Below are 22,304 nucleotides of genomic sequence, written 5' to 3'. Positions count from 1 at the left end.
ACACACACTCAGGAAATGACCTACTGATCTACAGTAGGATCTTCTTTATTAAAAAATAGAAACTAGGATGGGCATTGAAAAAATTTTACTATTGATGAATCCAAATATGGATTTATCTTATTGATCCTGTAATTTATCAAATCCTTTTAGCTGTAAAAACATGTTTTCAAATTTTTTTAAACTAACAATCATTAAACTGGCCCAAAATTACATCACTAGTGCTTTAGATCTACTAGTTGCCCAGTGGCTCATGGTATAGTATATACAGAATGTGACTGATAAGAGACTGAAAAGAAACACATGCTGAACTTGAACTTAAATGCTGAATGTAGGTGGCACCTATAATTTCTGCATGTTCATTTTTTGATTTGTTCTCTTGTTTCTCTGGTTTCAAGTTCAAGCTATCCTTCTATAAAACACATTCATAACAAATGAATCAGTAACTCTTTAGAACCAGCAACCAACACACACACACACACACACACACACACACACACACACACACACACACACACACACACACATACACACACACACATAAATGCACAAAAAGAGTAGAGAAGAAGGAGATGACCACTAATAGTATTCAAAAATCATTTTGAGGCTGAGTTTTTCAACACACTGTGTGTGTGTGTGTGTGTGTGTGTGTGTGTGTGTGTGTGTGTGTGTGTGTGTGTGTGTGTGTTTGTGTGTGTTTGTGTGTGTGTTTGCAACAGTCGCCTTTCGGATAAGATGCCTTGAGCAATCAGTCTTGTTGTAGTGGCAAGAGACCAGTGTGTTTGATTGAAGGGTCACTTTATACAGCAAAGGGCCTACTCTTATTTCACATAGTCAACACGACGGTCACTCTCATTTTCTCCTTGTGTTTGTTGTCCTTATCTCTTTCTTATTCTGTCTTTCCTTGCATCTTCTCTGTTTCTGTTAAGAGCTGGGCAATCTTACAGAATCAAGATGTTTTTACTGATTTTCCAACACTAACAATATGCTATCATGTTCAGCTGGAAAAGAGGGGCTCTACTGAGAGCAGGGTCATAACACTGTGTGTATGTGCATGTTTGTGTGTGTGCAAGTGAGAGAGGTTATAATATACCAGTAAGTCTGACGGCTCCTTGAGGCATTCTCTTTACATATTTTTTGGGTCTTTTTCCCGTTTTGTTTTCCCCGTCTAACCTCTGTCTACAGTTCTGTTTCCTCTCTAAGCAGAGCCATACCTAGGTGAAAGGCAGTCTTTTGGGATACAGTTGAGCAAGGACTTTGATAATGCCAATATGAAAATGACAAATGTATTATAATCTTTCTTTTGTTTATTTCTTTTTTGCTGCCTGTTTTGTTTTACTTCTCATCTGTTCCCATTTCATCCCTTCATCTCTTTTTCACCACCTCCATCTTTCCTTCATCACCTGTTCTCTCCTCTTGTCTCCCTCTCACCATCTTCTCTCTCCTCATAGCCCCAGACGGGTTGTCATCTCCAACGCTAGCACATGCAGCCAGTGACAGTCTGAATGTATCCTGGTACCCTCCTGCCCACTCCAACGCACCAGGCCCACTCCGCTACAGCCTGCAAATGAGGACATCCCGACAGAGGCCAGTGATAAGGTGAGAGAGAGAGCATTAAATGCACACAAACAGTAGATAAACATGTGGACAAGTTTGCACAAAGTTGTCCACAGCACATGCAAGTGATCTGAGACAGAGACGTGATAATAAACAGCAATAAGAGAATGACAGACACGCACATTCTCAGCTACATATCACATATATTCACCTAAAAAATGTGAGCATACACATATGCATACACATGTACATACAAAGGGGTACATTATACAGCACAGCTGAATATGTCACATCAATATGACAGACCATCAGAGAAACAGAGAGGGAATGAGGCGGAGAGACGGGGGTAGAGTCAAAAAGACAAAAAATCAGAGACAGGGCAGAGGGAGATAGAGAAAATGTGATAGAATAAAAAGAGAGAGAGGGTGTGCATCTGATATGTATTCATTACATGCTTCCTGACAACAAATTGCAATTTAATCCAAGAAGAGGAGGCTCTCATTCTGTGGTAATAAATAAATGACTAGCTACATGTATTATATATCAGACAGCCATGCCCTCCTCCTCTTCTGCTATGGAAATCTCATTGTTCCCTGATTTATTCATTCATTCATCCCTTCTATCTATCTGATGCTAAATGGTCAACGGTCCCTCATTTATGACAATATTCTTTTACTTTGTCCTAGATTCTTTTGTATGATTATATGATATGGGATCAGGTAGGACAGGGGGATATGATAAAAAGCTTTGAAAATATTGTAGATATTGCCAAGATAGTCACTGGTTAGTGATCATATGAAATGTGTCTCTTGACTTTGATAATGTCACACTTAAAATAAAAATAAATTTAGAAAAAACAATGTGTTTTCTTGCAATAAGCATCTACCACATATATGAGATTTAAAGTGTACTAACCATGTTCCATACACAAACTGTTCAGTACAAAACTGTTCTATTCAGGTAACCTTTTATTACTGAACACTAGGTAAATGCTTTTTGGTTGTTCACATCTTTGTCATCTTTATTTCCTTTTCTTTCACCTCTGACCAAAATTCCCACACCATTCACCCTGGAATGGTTGCTACATGTATGCTATAAAAATGGTTAATTTATGTCGGCAACATAATATTGGGATCAGTTCTATATTTAATTTTTGTGTAACAACAACATGCAGCTCAGGAACTGACACTCTGGGGAGCTGCTCAGTGCTGAATCTCTGTGATTGGGCATGACAGAGCAAAACAAGAGATCATGGATAAAGTTGAAAGAAATGATTTGGCCCCAGGTAGAATTTAAAGAGTTGCTAAATATTTAAATATTAAATTTTTTTAAATATTTCTAAATATAAAAATAAATCATAACATAAACCATGGCCATGACAAATGGCATCCATAGCAATGGTAAAGTTCATACTTTTGTCATAAAGGTGTAAAGACTTACTTGGGATTTTTCTTTTTCATCCAAAACTGCATCTACATTGATATAGAATAATATACATGAACATCAAATGTTGGTCAGATCCAATTATTCATCAGGAACAGTGCATGTGGCATTCCCTAGCTTTAAGTACTAGATCACCATTTGTAAAATGAATTATTCGCTGTCTGTGTTTGACCACCTGTTTGATTCCTCCACAGCACATTTTGACCAAATCCGAATGTGTGTCAATACATGTAATTATGTCTGTGTCCATCTATTCCTAGGCTTGTAGAAAATGCAACAGACACCTTTTCTTATCACGTAGAGGGCCTGTTGCCGTACACGCAGTACCTGTTTAGAGTAGTGGTTTCACACACACATGGGCAGACAGCTGGACCCTGGGCAACCCTAAACACTGCAGAGGACAGTAAGTACACGTACAGTATTCATACACACAAATGCACATGTAAAAATTTAACATTAACAAAGCATAGATGAATCCATTCACACATCTGTTCCAGTGCACACAGACAATGCAAAAACAGCAAAACAGGAAAGCCACTGATCAATAACTGTGACAAGAAGACATAAATTATTCCCTTGGTGGTCATAAACAGACTTGTTGTTGCTTTAGAGAAACACTCACTGCTGCTGTTCTATAGGCTGCTTGTTGGCAGTGGTTGGTGGCAATGTGTTTTCATACTCAATTGTGCTGCCTGGGTGCTCATGTCAGTAGTCCAGCCGAGTTTTGCAAGTGACTGGGTGGCAGGTGGCTGGCAGCAGCTGTTTGCTTGTTGGCCTCTGCCATCAGTTGGCCGTCAGTGCTGCTGAGTCAAAGTTAAACTCAAGGAGTCTGACAGATCTCCTGATTTTAGGTGATGATCTAAACAATACTCTCGAACATTAAACATATGGCCTGTGGTGTGGAAAAATAGAGCCTCTGCCCAGTTTTCTTTTATTTCCTGGAAGTCTCCAAGGTTTTATTTTATACAAGTGCATTCATTTCTTGATGTTAGTGGAGGTGCTCAATATGATCGAGACAATAAGGATGAGAGACTGCCACAGAACGTACTAAAAACGAAGAAGGTGATGGAAACATGGGCACGAGCAAGATCGAGTGAAACACATTGACAGAGTGAGATTTGCATACTGTAAGGTGTGTGTCTGTGTGTGAGTGACCTAGCCAGTGTCATTGTGGGCTAATTGCTGTAATAGAATCATATTAGCCACTGGAACAGCCTCCTCAGTGCAAAGTTATAAATTAATTAGTACCACGCTATTATCACATACATTATCATTAAGCAGCTGAGATTTGCATACATTGGATACATGCACATGTGTACACACACAGAGCTGTGTTCGTACACATATGTGTGTGGTGTACGTATACATACACATCCACATGAACACAAGTGCAGATACACACACTGATACAAGCACAAACCCATTCAGACACACACAACTGCAGACATTTAGGATGCATTAAATTATCAGCCTGTGCTTTTCTCTTTGCTATGCAGAATTGAATTCCCTCTGGCAAACACACACAGACACATACACACACATTCTCTCAAACAGTCAGCTTTTATAAAACCTTTTTTCCAGGTACTCGACAATTATGGATAAGGTGGACGATATTTGTGTTTTTGTTTGTGTGTACACCTGTGTTGATGTTAGGGTGAAAACATGCAACTCTACCTCTCTCTGTCTACTTGTGTGTGTGAACTGTAATAGATTTGATCCATTCAATCACACTGTACCCCATCATTCAAACCTCCGCTCATCTCTTTCTGCCTCTCTCAGACTCCAGCATATACACACACACACACACACACACACACACACACACACACATACACACACACACACACACACACACTGAGAACATGTGTCATACACACACCTCCTTGCCCTCCTTATCAATCACACACCTTGTGCTCACAAGCAACAACACACAGTCATGAAGTTTCATGCAGACAAACTACCTACTTCCATCTCTGTTTAACTGGAACTGAACTGGAAGGGTTGAAGTTGAAAAAGTCTACAAAACAAGACGCAGCAACAGATCAATCAGCATTAGTCAATAATGTGTTGTCTAAAAGTACTCAACTGTGACAGTCAACATTTGTTTATTAAAAACACAAAAACACAGGGCACTGGGATGCTACTTAACCTGCACGCAGTTGGCCATTTAAACATAGGAAATCATTTTGTTTATGTGTTATGTCTTTTGTACACATTCATTCCTATTCACTGCTCCCTGTGTTATAATGATTTCAGATGATTACTAGTAATTACTTATCTCATTTTACAGTTGAATTTTAACATCCATTCATGGAAATACACTATTGTTTAAGTGTGAAAATGTTCAATCATTTTAAAGTATGAATTAAAAATTCTTTCACCACAATAATAGAATACATGATAGGGATTGAAGCTTGTAATAAGAAGGGATTTAAAGCCGTGATGGGAGAAAGCCAAATGTAGCCAGACTGGATTTTCCTAACATTGATGTTTAATTTGTCACCATAAACCCATCCTCTCGTCATCTTGGCAGTGACAGGAAAGGCTGCACTCTCCTCCTAATCTCCTCTCCCGCACTCTACAAAAAATGACAACCTTAGCAGGCTCTTGTACATTTCATTCAGTGTGATTTCATGTATATTAAGGCCAGTGGGTATGATGTGATTGTTGTCTTTAGGGGCAGTTATACATAAAGAATTTACCCTCACAAAGTACATAAAATCTTAACTTGGCAATAAACCTGAACATTCATAGACATAAACTCACACACACATTCATATCACATTCATATATATGATCAAGTGACATAGTATACTGTAGATCTGAATACACATACTATTTTTTTATAGTGTAGTGGTCCTTTGGGTTTTACCTCTTTTGGAAGAGATCCCCCTAATTTGATCTATGTGTATATGTGTGAGCTGTAACCTTGCAAGGCTTCCATGTTGTTACAGAACTTTATATACAATATTGCATGTTAACATGGACCCTCATTAATAATATGGATCCAAGGATATATACTCTTTTATTACTTTAGCCCCCTCTCTGTTTTTCCTAGCGTTTTTTTGTATATTTTTCTCCTTTTTCTGTCCCTCTCCATTTGTCATACCTTTCTCATACTCTTTGTCTGTCCTTTTTTGCAGAATGGATTTCACATCTTATATTTGACAGACTAGCCTCTTGACTATTTAGAGAGAGAATGGAGAATAGAGAGAAAAGAAGATAAGAAATGGGGAGAAAAAGTGAAGAAAGAAAAATAAGGGGGCAAAAAGGTAAAATGAGGAATTGAGGAAAAAAAGAGGAAGAGAAGAGGCGGCTAATGACAGAACAGAGAAAGAGAGACCCACACTTCCTCCTTTGCTTTTTATCATTCCATTAAATTTTTATATCCATCTTTTTAATGTAATTTGGTCCCTATGAATTCCTGCCGCTGCAGAACAGACAGACGGCTCCTGTGAACATAAACTCTAGCTGTGTTGGACAGCTCCCTTTCCTCTGTCTACTCCCATGTTCACACCAGCTAAGTGATCTAAGAGAGAGAAAGAGTGTGTGTGTGTGTGTGTGTGTGTGTGTGTGTGTGTGTGTTGTGTGTGTGTGTGTGTGGTGTGTGTTGTGTGTGTGTGTGTGTGTGTTGTGTGTGGGTGTGGTGGTGGTGTGGTGGGTGGGTGGGTGTGTGGGTGTGTGTGTGTGTGTTCCGTGAGAAAAAATGCATGTATGTGTGTTATAGAGCGTATGAATAAAGCACTATTTTGACAAAATGATTTTAGCCAAGCAGTCTTAGGAAGAGAGAGTGTGTGTGTGTGTGTGTGAGAGAGAGAGAGAGAGAGAAAGAGAGAGAGCATAGCAAATCACGGTTTTACCAAACTGAAATTAAAGCAAAGAAAGAAGAAAATGGGACAGAGATGAGGTTAGAGGTAATGACAGAACACAAAGAATTCATGTTATTTAATGAATGAGTGACTGCATTAATAAAATAATACTCTACCTTATTTCCCAGTATTCTGTTCACTTAGCTCTCTCAATGAAATGTTGAAGTAATATGAGCATAATCCCATTATTATTTATGCATATCATGAGATAACTAGAATATTTGAATATATTATGTACACTATATTATATGCTCATTACCTGCATATAACTGTGCATGTATTTACATGTGCAGTTCTTTAAGTAAAAACTGTCAGCAGTCACATGCTGAAGTATGGTTTTTGTCGTGTCTTTAGTTGGGTTCCTTACTAAACCCAATCATTTCCACTGATTCGACACACTTGCATGTTTCTACGTTATATTTTAAAAGCCATACATCTTGGCAACTTTTTGTTTGCACTCTGTAATGCAGGATCCATCAGGAGGTTAGAATTAAATAAATCACTACAAATAGTCAGTGTCCAAAAAGGATATTGAAAATTGTGAATGATTGACATTTCAAAGATATCGTGATGGTCATAGTTACTTAAAGGCTAATGCACATCTCACATACTCATGATGTTATGGATACAAATCAAGTTCATGACCTTGGTCATACATCATCCTCTTTCTCACTCCCTCTTTGGTGTCTTCTAAAGCAGCAAGTAATCTGTAGAAAAAGCAAAGATATGAAATGCAATGTAAATTCTCACCGTATTGCTTGTCACGTTTTGACACTGTGTCGTAAGCATCTTGATAACAGTAAAGCTCAGCGTTTGTCCTCATTATGACTCCTAGGAGCCTCGACTCACCTTCAAAATCCCAGTCACCCACACACACAAACACAAACACACACGCACGCACAGAACCCTGCGCAAGGCTAAAAATAATACCCCTCCTATGGTCTTCACACAGATGTACACACTTAGATGTACACGGATGGACCCTGACCACGAGCACACACAAAAAAATATGCACAAGAAGCTACATAACATGTATACACCCACAAGTACACATGCATACGCACAAACACACACACACTCCCTCCACCCCCTCTCCCAGCCCTTGTCAGTTGATTGTGTTATTACTATGCTAACCAAATCCTTATAAATGTGATTTAAAGCTTGGTGGCCCTGCACTCCTGTTTTAGCCTTCTGCTACTGTTTTACTGGCAGGAGGAGGAGTAAGGGTGGGAGGTGGGGAGGGAGAGATGAAGGGAAAGGGGGACAAAAGAGGGAAAGGCATGAGGAATGAAAAGGTTGGAGAGGCAGGGGAGAGAGAAAAGGTAAAAGGGTATTGGAGACAAGAGAAAAGATGAGCACTTGGGAGAGGGAGGATGAGAGATGGAAAAATGGAAGAGGTGAGCAGGAGGGAGAGGAAGAGGGAACGGTAGATAAGGAGTCAGGAAACCGGAGAGAGTGGTTGCTACGCATTCCCTCAACACTCGTTCCCTCCTATCCAGAGAGCAGTAAAGCGTCAGTAAAATAAAAAAAAGGAAAAAAGCATCACCTGCATCTTAAATGAAAATTTCAATTGAAAAACTTAACAGCCCTTCAAATTGCAGAATTTTACACGCGCCAGTAAAGCCTAAATAACACTCAACACTTAGAGGGAGGGGGGGTGGGGGAAGGGAGGAGAGAGGGAATGAGGGAGGAATGGGGGGTAACAACAGGGGTTATTTTGGTTGGTTGATGGGGGCTGGATCAAGGTGACTGGTTTGTCTTTTGTGGTGAAATTAATTGTAGTTTAGGACTTTGTGTCTGTCTCCCTCTCTGTGCATCTTTCATGTCTGTTGTGGGAATGGACATCGTGACCGGACAGGACAAAGAAAGGCAGGCAAGAATAGTGTCAAATGGATGCAGAACCTCAAATTAGACAAACAGGTAGAGAGACACCCCAACCCTCCGCAGAGATGAATGAGCGTGCAGCGAGGCATGGAGAGAGGCCGGCAGACAAGCACAGAGGCAGACAGGGGGACGGGCTCCTTGGTTATTCGTGGGGTTCAGTGGACCTTTGGTGGTAATTGAATCAGTGTGAGTGCTGAGTAGAGCTAGCATAAAAACCTGTTAACCCAAAAGGTCAACTCTCTGCATTGTTTATTTAGCAGGGAGCCCAGAGAGAGAGAGAGAGAGAGAGAGAGCAAAAGAGAGAGAGACCGCTACACAAAGCACAAACAAGAGAGAGAGGTGGTGGGGAGGAAGGAGGGAGGGGGTCAGAGAAAGGAAAAGAGAAGGAGGAGGAGACAGATAGAAGGAAAGATGTGTTGTTCATGGGACCATTTGTGATCTGTAAAATCAGCCAAGCTTTACATCACCATTTTTACATTGTTGTTTATTTGTGTGGGAGATAGAAAAAATGTCTCTGACTCTCTGTCTCTCTCTTTCTTTCTCTCTCTCTATCTGTGTGTGTGTGTGTGTGTGTGTGTGTGTGTGTGTGTGTGTGTGTGAGTGTGAGTGAGTGAGTGAGTGATTGGCTGCCATAGTAATTCATCTTTGTGTCTGTACTGGTGATGTGCGTCTCTCTGTATTATATTATGTATATACATGTTTGTGTATACTGTACATGGCCAAACTCAATGCCACTTTTTTGTTAATTGCTTATAGGACACGAAATAGTTGCTTTTATAGATAATTAGGGTCAGTAAATCTGACACACTAAGATTTTCAGAAAAGTTTCAACTTTTTAAAAGGGTTTGAAAAGTATGAGACAAAACATTTTAATTGTGCTTAACATTACACAAAGAATAATTTTAAACTTTTAAAGAATTTTAAAAAATTTTCAGAATGAGGACATCCTGGGCCAAACACTGAATGTTAGTTGGCCTGTGAAGAGATAGTCAGTAGATAGTCTGCAAAATATGCACATATTGTACGTACACAACTGTTGTCTCATGCATTCATACTGACAGACACATATAGTGCTTGTGCACTTTATATCTAATACAGTCATGCACGCATACACTCATCTTCTGTCAATCTCTGTCTCTTTCTGTCTCTCCCTTGCACACACACACACACTCACACACATGCACACACACATACCACACTGCCATCTGGGAAAGCCGTTAGCGGTTAGCGGTAGCACTTAGCGACGCAGCACGCTCCCTCAGTCCGCTCAGTCACCTTGATCTGCTTGCCCTTCACACAGCACCATTACTGCTATACTGCATCACTGTGGGTGTGGGCTTGAGTGAGTGTGCGTTAGAAGAAGTGTGTGTCTATGTATATGGACATGCATCTGTGTGTGTCCATTACAGAGCAGTACGGTGGGATGTAAATGCCGAGGGGGGAGGGGGCATTACCTTCAAATGAGCTACCGTGCAGTGAAATATCTCTCTGACTAGTCTTGTGTAGGTTCCTGCAAGAACATGTGCAAGTCATGTGACGTGTATGCTTGTGGCCTTCTGATGTGCATCTCTGTCTGCCTGCATACTTCTAATACTACTTAGGATCATTTTGCGTTCTGGACATGAAAACTTAAGGCGCTCCCAGGTAATGAAAATGGCAGTGAACATGAAAACACAGTGCACCCCAACCCAGTGTGACGTTGGGCTGAAGTGTTCCCATTAACCCAGTCTGGCCAACACATCACCTCCATCACCTGAATTCCCTGCTGAAAGAAGCACAGACTCACATTCAAACAGTCACAAGTACTGCATGAATCCATAAATACAATCTTGGGTTGCTTGGTGAGAAATTGAGAAAGAGAGTTTTCATGTTAATCCCTTGAATAGGGATGGCAAAATTGCTCTTTGTCCTTCTGATGTCATTCTTGATGTTACTTGTCAAATAATTCTTTAGAACAAATCCTCTCTTCTCACTTTTATTTCTCATTCCTTTATAAGCACACACACAAAAAGTATGTTTACCTCTTGCTTTTCTTCACCTCTCCCTCTCTTCATCTATTCATCATCTTGCTTGTCTGCAGGTCCAGGACCAGTCGACAGCCCAACTGTATCAGGGCTTCATCCTCGAAGTGTAACAGTTACCTGGGTTCCTCCCTCACAACCAAATGGCATTATCAGTAGTTATACCCTCTATCTTTGGCCCAGCTGTATCTCTTCTTTTGATTTCAAACCCAGCTCAGTCTCCAGCTCCAACACAACCCTCAGCTCCTGCTTAGGTCCTTCCTCAGGCCTACTGCCCAACACTGCACATCTCAACTCTGGTCATAGCCTCAGGCCAACAGCCAGTCTTACCTCCCCTGGCTCAAGCCACATCCCCATGTCTGCTTTCAACACGGGCACTAATGGCAGCTCAAACACAATCCAAGGCACTCGACCCAACCTTGTTCCTAAATCTTTCTCGAGCTTGAAGCCTGTTATTACAGAAGACAACCATATTGAGCCCACTCGTGTCAGCAATACAAGCCAAGGTCCCACTTCCATTTCATTCCACCACAATGAATCCAATACCACCAGTGTAAGCCCCAGCCATTTAGTCTATAACCCAGACTATAATGCAACCACCTCTAACACTGAACCTTTTATAATACAAGACCCATTTCAAAGCCTGATCTCCAGTTCCTTTAGTGAAGCTTCAGACTTAAATGCATTCCCTCTGTCAGTCACTGTTCCAGGGAACACGACTAGCTACACTTTCCTCGATCTACTGCCATACCACACCTACAGCCTCCAGGTACTATATAGTATAGTGTATATATAGTATAGTATATATAGCACAGTATAGTGGAAGATTATAACTTTATGGTGACGTTCTGCTAGAATACAGTACTGTATTGTATAATACAAAAGATTTAACAAAATATTATACAATTACAAAACATGTAAATACAAATTATAATGTTGCAATTAAACAATGTTTCTCTCATATCATGCTCTAGTGATGAATATAAAACAATAACTAGATATTTTCCTGGCATTTCAATAATCATCTGCCATGATGATCTTGGCAGTTGAATGTGCCAGAATTTGAACTTGTAGAAAGAAAACTGTTAGCATTATTGTGGTGTTACAAAATTGTTCTCCAATATCTAGCTGGAAGTGTGCACCAGTGTGGGTTGTTCGATGTCTGGGATGTCTCAACTGTTTCGTACCCTCCCGGCTCCGCCTGAAGGGGTTCCAGCACCTCACCTTTACTCCGACACACCCACCTCTGTTCTCTTGTCCTGGGGTGCACCAGTGTTGAGCAATGGACCACTGGATCGGTGAGTGATGACTGCATACAAATCAATCCCTGTGTGACTCTCATATTTGTATGTAATTATCTTTTTTGATTTCTACTGTATCTTGTACTGAGGGTAGGTGGCTGATTGAGCGTAGAGTTGCTGGGACCAAACAAGTCTCCACAGTGGGCCATCTCCCACCAGATTCTCCACCTCTTTCCTTTCTGGACTCTTCATCAGCTCTCAGTCCCTGGACTAGCTACCAGTATCGACTTGTGCTCCATAACCAGGCTGGCAACACCGCAGGTAAGATCATAATGAATTATGACCTGAAATTAAATTCTTCATCTGACCAAGATATGTGTAATGGTAATTCCCAACTTTGCGATAAACATAAAGGTGAATACTTCCACCCCATGTTTTTTCACACTAGGACCTTTAACAACAAATTGTTACATACTTGCAGGACCATGGGTCAGCATCACCACCAGACCTTCTCGGCCAGCTGGTCTCAGTCCACCAAGGGTGACGGTATTGGGGCCGGATTCATTTCAAGTAAGGGTGTCTAGTTGATTTTTTAAAACTAAAAAACTAAGAAGTTTACTAAAAACCCATCGGTTTGGTTTGGTAGAGCTAATATAATCTAAGCCAGTCCTGCTGCTAATGAATTACAATATTTCCTGTTACATTTAAAAGTCTCAGAATCTCAGAATGAGTATGTAGACTTTATAAAATGTTTAAGTTTCTTTAATCAGACAAAATATACAAAACATATAATACAATGAGAATCTCCTCAGTCACTCCGGGTTTGACGGAAGTGTGGAGTAGAAAAGACAAAGCAATGTCACACTGATTCTTCTGTCTCTCCCTTTTGGGATTTAATGAGAAAGAAAAACATTCAACTCAAGGTCCCCTTCAGAAAAAGGGTGGGGCTGTGACCCTGTCTGAGGCAGCTTCCTTCCTGTCGGCCATTTTGAAGGAGGGGCCAGAGTTAAATTCCAGCACTGGCTAATCCCACATCAAGGCCTATCAGTGAAAGCCCCTGAAACAATATTGTATGCAAGCACATACAGAGACACACACACACACACACACACACACACACACACACACACACACACACACACACACATGCACTCACAGCCCTGCACTAATGCTAACTGCAGAAAAATGCTAATGCCTGTCATCATTTCAGATCCGCCCCTGTCATCTCTGCGGCAGCACAGCTTTAGGGGTCACAGGTCCGAGAAGGAAAGTTTTCCTTCCTGGTTGTTGCTAATTGGACAGATAGGCAGGCCGCTTCCTGGTTACCAATTGACCTTGACAACACAGAGACGATTTTGAGTATCTCCATTCAGTCTCTAAATGGTTTCTTTTTCTTTTCTCTCCTTCGTTGCATATATCACTCCTTCCTCATTGAATTATTCACTCTTTCACTCTCTCTTACTATTACCCTGTTTATATTTTGTTTTCCATTAGCTTTTGAGAGTTTTGTTGTTCTTTAAGTAGTGGCATGGCATCTAGCGCACTGAGATGGTAAAAAGAGAGTGATGCAGTAAAGCAAAATGACATCACAGACACGAAATAGATTTTTTGGGGGTATACACACATTTTACAACAGAAGTTTGCCCAGGGGTTGTGTACAAAAAACTTAAGGTTAAATAAGGCAACATTTGCAGATGTGAATGATACATCTGGCCAAATGCCTTCTGTTCAGATTTTTTTTGTGTGTGGGAATTCTGCTTTGTGTCTGATTCACAGCTAGAAGTGATTATTTCTCATCTCGGAACCATAGATTTTTGCCAAGATAGTTGTGGATTTCATGGTATTTAGTTAGTAATGCTGAAGGCTTGTCAATAAACTTAAGTGAATCAAACCATTATTGTGATTTGAGCTTGTCAGGATCTGTGTTATCCACCATAGATAATTTTCATTTTTAACTACAAATCAGAGAAAACTGAAAGATTTCAGACTTAATTCCAAATCCTGACAATATAAATCTACCTCCATATGCGAGCAATCATGTCAACGCATGAACAAGAATATTTTACTTGTATTGTCAGCTACAGTGGTTGGCATTCTCTTAGTACCTTGGAGTTTTCTGTCAGTATAGTAGCATAGTTGCTCAAAGACACACACACAAAAACCACATCCTTACACACACACCTCTTCTCTTTCACTCTCAACTTTATCATCCATCTCTCTCTCTCTCACTCATATACACATAAACACATATACAAATACACACACACATACTGTACTGGCCTTAGACCCAGTGCTCCGTGTCAGCTCAGGGTCTCCGCTGTCTTCACCATCTCCAGATTACATCAGGCTATTCAATCTGTAAATGACTTCCACCACAAAGCACACCCAACACGCACTTTGGGAAATGAGCTACCTAACTCAACATGACCCTGCTTTCTGTGTTGTGTGTGTGTGTGTGTGTGTGTGTGTCTGGTGTGTGTGTGTGTGTGTCCTGTATTATCTCTCAGTGTCACTTGTTAAATGAATATCAAGGTTGCATAAGAAATAATTAGTCTTGACGTTCATTCATAATACTCTCATCAACACTGACCACTTAATCACCTAAACTCTCAACAAGCTCTTAACAGATCGGTTAATGTACATGACAGTTTGAATCCATAAGTGTGTTAGAGCGTACAGTCAGAGACACAGGTGTGTGTGTGTGTGTGTGTGTGTGTGTGTTTGCACGAGCGCACATGTAGTTTTTAAATTTACATACACCAGACATAGGCATGTGTCTGTATGTGTATGTATAACAAAACATTTATTTTATAGATGTCTGTAATTCAAATATGCATAGGTGTGTGTGTATGTGTTTGTAAGTATGTGTGTGAGTATGTGTGTGTGTATTACTATTTGTGCGTGTGCCAGTTACCCTCATCCTCACTCTGAAATGCTGACAGACTGAACTGTTTCCAAATCAGATGCAGTGCTCAACGACAGCAAGCTTTTGTTTTTGCATGCAGCAATTCCATTACCAGCCGCTTTCATTATTTTAGCATGGTGTTTGTGCACGTGTGCGTGTTTCTGTGTGTGTTTGTGTGCACCCTCTTTTAAATGTGATGAAAGGAATCTTCTGCTCAAGTCAAAGTCAGGTTATCTTTCCCCACAAGAGAATTGAACACACACACACACACACACACACACACACACACACACACACACGCACACACACACACACACACACACAGTGACCATCCTAATGCTGTACGTGCACATATACGGGTGACACACACAGATACTACCTGTGTGATCGCACTGATAGCACTCAAACCTGACCACACATGCATTCACACTCTGATTTAGATATGTGTTTGCATGTGGACACACTGCAAACTGTGCACATACACACATGCATTATGCCATGACTTCCTATAGTTCATCCATGTAAAAGCTTTTTGCCGTCCTCAGTATGCCGAGAACATTTAGAATGCCCAATGAGATGACTTTTCTTGAATGATGATAGGACAGTAAGAAAGGAATATGTGAACTAAGCCTTTAGTTTTCTCTGTACTACACAGATTTATCTGAATACTGTCAAATAAACAACCCAGAACTTAAATCTAACACACTTATGTTTCAGGTCACATGGACTCCTCCTCTTATTCCTAATGGAGAAATCCATGGCTATGAGATCCGCCTCCCAGAACCCCGAATCTTCCATAACAGTGGCAACGCATCTGAGCTCAACATCAAAATAACAGACCTTATTCCATACACAAACTACAGTGTTACTGTGTTGGCATGTTCTAAGGGTGGTGGACAAGTCGGAGGATGTACAGAAAGCCTGCCTACTCCAGCTACCACATTACCCACAAGCCCTCAAGGCCTTGCACCACTGTCAGTTGTGGCAGTCAGTGAGTCTTTCCTGGCCATTTCCTGGCAACCACCAAGCAGGCCTAATGGACCTAACATCAGGTAACATTGACATTGCACAGAAGCCACACCACACTGCTGCTCCCTCTTAGTTGACGATTCGCAAGATACTGATTTGCAAAGATGCGCCGTCACAGACAAATTCCCTTGTTTTCTCTTTCTAATCAAAACTGGAATCAACTTGGTTGATACCAATAATAACACTAGTACAAATGCCAGTCAGTGTTGGGAGTAACATGTTGAATTACTGTAATCACATTATTGTTCTCAGTGACGCAGTAGTGGTAACACACTACCATTGATTCAGTAACTGCACTACATTTACTAGCCTAGTGAAAATTGTTTACTATGTAGAACACAACATTTTGACAGAATTCTGTTTGTTGCATTTAAATTTAACACCTATGTCAATAATTATCAAGGAAAATAATTTTACCCTGGCCTGGCTGTCTGAAGTTGTGTGTACACTGGAGAAGTAAAGAAAGTACAAACTGGCAGATGAGGAACGATAAATTGCATATTTGTCAAGTGGAAATATCATTCAGAATATACGCCAATTATAACAAAAATCTCACCACAAAATGTATATAGTATGAAGATTAGATGTACCTGTGCTATGGATCAGCTGCTTTCAAAACACATTGAGACAAAGGTTGAAGGAATTTAACCAAGAGAAAGAAAAGGGAGATTATTAGTTTATAATAGTTTAGGTCAAGCAGATACACATCCAAAATCCAATACTAATTATGAAGACCCAATCTGTGTAACCATCATAAGTTTACATAATCTAAGTCAACTCTGTTTTCATTAATTGGCTACCGCCTAGAGTTAGAAACCAGACAGCCAAGACTGAAATGTAAAGCATGTTGTTATTGAGAGACACGTCCTGGAGATGTTCAATTGCAGCTGAAAACCTTATGAAAACGAGCAGACAGGAACACGTTAACAAGCTGCTAACATGAGTGTCCTGGTAATGAGCTAAGTGTTGTGCATTTTTTAATCAGTGTTTTCTCAGTCCTAATGCACATTCCGGTCCGTTTGTTCTGTCCTGTTCTACTCTGTCGGCGATTAGGCCTAAAATAAAGGTCCATTTTCCTGGCAGACGATTAAAATGCATGAGCCCGTCTCTCTGTTCTGCTCTGCTCAGCTCTGTGTGTTTGTCTAAGTGGGTTGGTTAAAAGGCGGCATTAAGCCCTTCTCTTCTGATTACAGCAAAAATTAGCATCACTGTGGGGAGAGGAAAACACAAACCCTGCAGAAAAAAACAACAGAGGGAGGGGCGTAGGGAGGGAGGGGTGAGATACAGTGAGCGCAAAAGAATAGAGATGATGAAAAACAGCAGAAGAGGAGGAAATGAGTGATAAGGAGACGAGTCAGTTGAAAATTGTGTGTGTGTGTGTGTGTGTGTGTGTGTGTGTGTGTGTGTGTGTGTGTGTGTGTGTGTGTGTGTGTGTGTGTGTGCGTGCGCGTGCGTGTGTGCGTGTGCGCGCGTGCGCGTTCCCTTATGCAGGCATGTGTATATTTCCATGAGGGTACTGTGCGCTCATCTTTGCGCATTTGGGTACATGTGTTGTGTGTTAATGCATTCCTAAACATCCTACCGTGTGTGTGTTTTCTTTTATTCAAAATCCCCCTTCAGATACAAGTTGCTCAGACGTAAAACCCACCAGCCCCTGGCCATCGCCACGGTCCCCACAGTAACAGCCACATCCCCTCCCCCCTCTGAAGATCTCCATCGCTGGCTCCATGTTTACTCCGGCACCAAATTGTTCTACCAAGATAAAGGCCTAAGCAGGTGAGATTACTGAAATGAGCTCTAGAGCAAACGCCGGCGCCGCAGCAAACCGTGTGTGCAGAGCTGATCGGCGAGCTGCCGCTGATGCCGATCTTTTAATACCGCTCAAAGATACATTAAGCAAATATCCCAAAGAATTAAATTGTTTTTCACACAGCGTCCCCTAATCTCAGTTTGGCACTTGGTGGAAGCTGATTTTTTTTTCCTCTCTATGCTTGCTAAACGGCTCTGGGTATACTCTTTTCGGGTTTGTGTCTCTACTGTGCTTTATTCAAGAAGTAAACTGACAAACATTTGAACGTGTCAGCATTTTTCTCTTCGCTTGGGTTTTTGATCGATGTCCAAGAAAGAAGTTCATGAAGAAGTTATTAGTGTTTGTGTAATAGATTTTAATAGATCTGCTATATTAGCAGACCTAACTGCAAAGAAAAAGAAATGTTGAGCAACTTTAGCGTGAACGAATAGACAAAGACAGACATTGCTGAAATTACAATCTTCTTTATCCAACTTACAGAGCAACACTATCATTTCTGTTATTTCTTAATTCGATCAATGGGGCTTTACAGTTTCAGGCACTACTTGCACCAGGAGTTCGTCTACAGTAGCATTTATTTTTTTCTAACACAAATATTGTCTGTCAACAGATTCACTCGATACGAGTATCAGTTAGTGGTCCATAATGATGTGGGCTACTCCTCAGGAGAGATTGTTACTTCGGTGACCATGGCAGGGGTTCCCCTCCACTCTCCATCTCTGTCTGCCCACGCTATCAATCACACTGCAGTACAGGTCAACTGGACACAACCCTGTAAGATTACCCTCTGTCTTAAACACACACACCCAAACACACACTTTGCCCAGCAAAGGTCTTTGTCCAGAAAGGTTTGAAACTCTTGTTTTTCACAAGGACAGAAGAATAAATACACACACATTAGATGCACACACAAGCATTTTCATGACATGATATTCTGTGGAGATTATTCTGTCACTTGACAATTATCCAAAAGCAAAAATAAAGACTCAAAATGATGATTATTTATGATGATGATATGATGATCTTATTTTGACTACTCCCTCACTTCTCTCCCTCCATCTTCATTTCTCAGCTTTGCAAGACCTGCAGGGAGAAGTGGAATCTTACTTTCTCACAGTAGAGTCTCGTCAGTCAAGTCAAATCTTGACTTTACCCCCTGAGATCAACTCCGCAGTGATATGTGACCTTTGGCCCAGTACCACATATCTAGTGTCATTACAGGTGTTCAATGGAGCACATAATACAACTAAGGCAATAGTTAACGTCACCACTGAGGATGGAGGTATGTGTGCATTTTTGTCATTTTTGGCCAACTGCTGATTTTAGAAACTGGTTTGCATCCTTACTTCATATTTATGTGAGGGTGTGGTTGTGCGTGTGTCCATATCAGTGTTTCATGTACAGTGCATAAATTCAATACATCCAAGAGAGGGGTCTGTGTTAATGTGCATTTCTCTGTGTCTCTGTGCTTCACAGGAGATGTTAAACACATCATGTAGTGAGGCATGAAATCAATACAAAGTGTGTGTGTGAGGCAGATTTAAGGTGTTGTAAAATGCTTGTTGGCACCACACACAAACACACACAAACTGCACACACAGCCACATACACAAGATGTGTTCTACCTGTCAAAGAAGACGGCAAACATGACTCTTCCCATGTCTTTTGGAGACATATATATATACTTTACTTTACAATACTGTTACAGTACATCACCTGGACTTTAATTCTATGGAAAAAATAAAATAAGAAAAAATGATATCTGTCCTCGATGTTCAAATGGAAAATAGGCAACAACATTGTTATGAATTGCATCTTTAACAGAGCCTCGTCTATTCTCAGCTTTAGCTGTCTCTGCATAATCTGTTAATATTTTTTAAATTAATAACTGGATCTTTTTATTAGAATGTAAAACCTGGAGCTTTGAAAGAGTATATTAAGTGGAATATCAGTAAAGTATGTCAGTTCTTGGATCTACTGGTATTTCTTTTTCAATCAGGGTCAGCTTTTACTATCTTTAGTTATGAATTGCACAGGCTATCCAACTGTCATCAGGACTTTTCTTTCCATTTCCTCTTCAACTCTCAGTGCAGTCTTTCAGCATTTAAGGGTTATCTTTCAAATCACTTTGTGTAATCATATGTCAGAGGCTGCTTACTGTGTCTGTTGTTTTCTTTCTGTCTTCATTTCCCTCTGAATCCCTCTCTCTGACCATCTCTCTGTCCGTTTTTTTCTCTGTCTCAGTATAATCATATGTCAGAGGACTCTCTTTCTCTCTAATCTGAGCAGTATAATAAAAAGTGCATTAAAAACATTAGAAAATCATTAGGTGCTAAAGGCAAAGCACGGCTCGTTTAACTGAGAGGGCTCTGGAGGTAATTTCATTATTTTACAGCCATAAGAGTGCACACACACACACAAATGCACACACACACACCAAGGCCAAATATATTTTAACTAATGCAGCTCAACCCTACCAACCATCCTAACATGGCCTGCAATCTATAGGGCAATGCTAACATCAGGACTAATTGGCAAGAAAAATGTGTGTGTATGTCCGTGTGTGTATGAATGAAAGAGGCTCAGTGTGCAGTATTGCGTTGATAATGCCATCTTGCAGTAAATGAAATGTAGAGCAGTAGGTTGGGTTTAGGTAAGTGCATTGGCAGCAAATGAATTGGGTTAACTTCTCTTAGCTGAGTGCATTTTCACTTAGAATAATAGATGGAGTCTGTGTGATTACCTGTCTCACGCACCGTCTCTCATATTCACTACCTCTGTGTTTGGTTTTCTTTCTCAATTTTCTACTTACAGCTTTATATCCATTATCATTTGAAGAAAACATTATACAGATAAATTAAAAGCACTCTCTGATCTTTATCCTTCTCTTTGGCATTTAATTTATTTTATTCCCTGTCCCTATATTTCCTCTCACAGATTATCTCTTGCTTGTCCTCTATTTGTCAGATTTCCCAGTGTCCTTCAGTGTCTCTGTAATTCACCCCTTCATTTTGCCTCTGTATCCGTAACTTATTTCCTATAGGTTGCCATACTATATTAATCACCATAGGAATTTTGATGTAGTATCATCTGTGGATGTGCTGACGGAGAATTTCTTGGAAGAGTGAAGTAAAGAAACTAAAGGAATTAGATCGAAGGGACAGGGAAAGAGAGAGAAAGAATATGATAACACAACTCAGAAAGGGAGAGACGGTCTCAAAGAAAGATTCAAAGTTAACTTGGAGATCAAGAAAAAGAGTGAGCTGATTGTACAGAAACTATCAATTGACAATGCACTCAGCTAAGAGAAGCTAAGTCAAGTCAGTTTTTATTTATATAGCGTCAAATGACAACAGAAGTTACCTCAAGGCACTTTTCATATTGAGCAGATCTGAACTGTACTCTTTATAATATTGATTACAGAGAGGGCGGCCATCTGCCTACCACTTTTTGAATGAGGGATGGTTAAAAGTGTTGAAGTGTGACGTCTGAAATGTTTGTTGGGCTGTGTCTCCTGTCATTGTGTGAAAATAGAAAACTTTGAAAGAAGTTTGCATGATATCCACAAAATATGCCCAGGTTGAGAATGATACTTGTCTGTTGTAAAATGTCACTTCTATATACTGGGGATCTCATAGTCCAAACACATAGTTTCCCTTTTTTTCACAAGTCTGGTCTAATTATCACTAATAATGCAGCACTGTTTAGGGGCATTTAAAAAATGTGTTAGTGATGTGGCTTTTGTGTATAAAGGAAAAAAAAAAAAAAAAATGGAAGCACTGTACAAGAAGTTATCATGGTGTAAAAATTTGCATCAAAAAGTCATAGCACAAATACCATCTTTTGTAGCTTTGTTCTTACGTTACTGCACAGTAACAGTCGAGGTAGTCCATTATGTAAAAGCTTACATGTGAGGTTGAGAACACTGGTTTCATCACATGTATGTTTGAAGATGGCCATGTCTCCAGTCTTCAAGCTGTAAAACATTTTGTTCTTTAAGAATGAAACAATTCTGGGTTTCTGTACTCACATGTGCCATCCTCAGAGCCAGACGGGATGTCCGCCGCAGAGGTGGTTCCAGTAGATAGCAACACGGTGCGTGTGCTCTGGTTCCCTCCTCTACAGCCCAATGGAGCAATTACTGGTTACTACATCTACGTTAATGACCGTCTCCATGGCAGTGTAGACAACAGCTCTGGGTCCCTCCTGCTGCGGGACCTACTGCCTTTCACTGTCTACAACGTACAGGTACGCATGCAAAGAAACATACATACCCAGACACAGACAAGCAAACATGTGAATTATGTTTTTGTCTGCTGTGTTGGTGTGTGAATTTCAGGTGGAGGTGTGTACTGTGTATGCATGTGTGAGAAGTAATGTTACTCAGACAACTACTGTGGAGGATCTACCTGCTGACCTGGGCACGCCACATGCACAAGTGATCAGTCCCAGGTAATACAGACATGTACTGCACGTATTTTTTCAGTGATTCTGTCACTTTCTGCATTATCTCACATGTCTTCTTTTTCTGAATGACAATATGTCTTA

The 22,304-nt window shown here is 40.5% G+C and overlaps 1 protein-coding gene across 1 annotated transcript in view; it reads left to right on the top strand.

Annotated features, from left to right (window-relative positions):
• Nucleotides 1–22,304, top strand: part of ush2a (usherin) — a 204,912-nt gene that overhangs the window by 107,190 nt on the left and 75,418 nt on the right. Inside the window, exons 47-59 of the mRNA XM_022741757.1 lie at nt 1,449–1,596; nt 3,258–3,400; nt 10,831–11,256; nt 11,401–11,540; nt 11,900–12,069; nt 12,167–12,333; nt 12,494–12,582; nt 15,635–15,969; nt 17,567–17,722; nt 18,367–18,530; nt 18,829–19,038; nt 21,802–22,004; nt 22,096–22,208. Of these exons, the coding sequence (XP_022597478.1) occupies nt 1,449–1,596; nt 3,258–3,400; nt 10,831–11,256; nt 11,401–11,540; nt 11,900–12,069; nt 12,167–12,333; nt 12,494–12,582; nt 15,635–15,969; nt 17,567–17,722; nt 18,367–18,530; nt 18,829–19,038; nt 21,802–22,004; nt 22,096–22,208 (2,464 nt within the window). The remainder of the gene's footprint in view (nt 1–1,448; nt 1,597–3,257; nt 3,401–10,830; nt 11,257–11,400; nt 11,541–11,899; nt 12,070–12,166; nt 12,334–12,493; nt 12,583–15,634; nt 15,970–17,566; nt 17,723–18,366; nt 18,531–18,828; nt 19,039–21,801; nt 22,005–22,095; nt 22,209–22,304) is intronic.

This window comes from Seriola dumerili, unplaced genomic scaffold (genome assembly GCF_002260705.1).
Source record: "Seriola dumerili isolate Sdu_G_001 unplaced genomic scaffold, Sdu_1.0 BDQW01000003.1, whole genome shotgun sequence".
NCBI classification, from domain to species: domain Eukaryota; kingdom Metazoa; phylum Chordata; class Actinopteri; order Carangiformes; family Carangidae; genus Seriola; species Seriola dumerili.
This window is presented reverse-complemented; position numbering and strand designations above follow the sequence as displayed.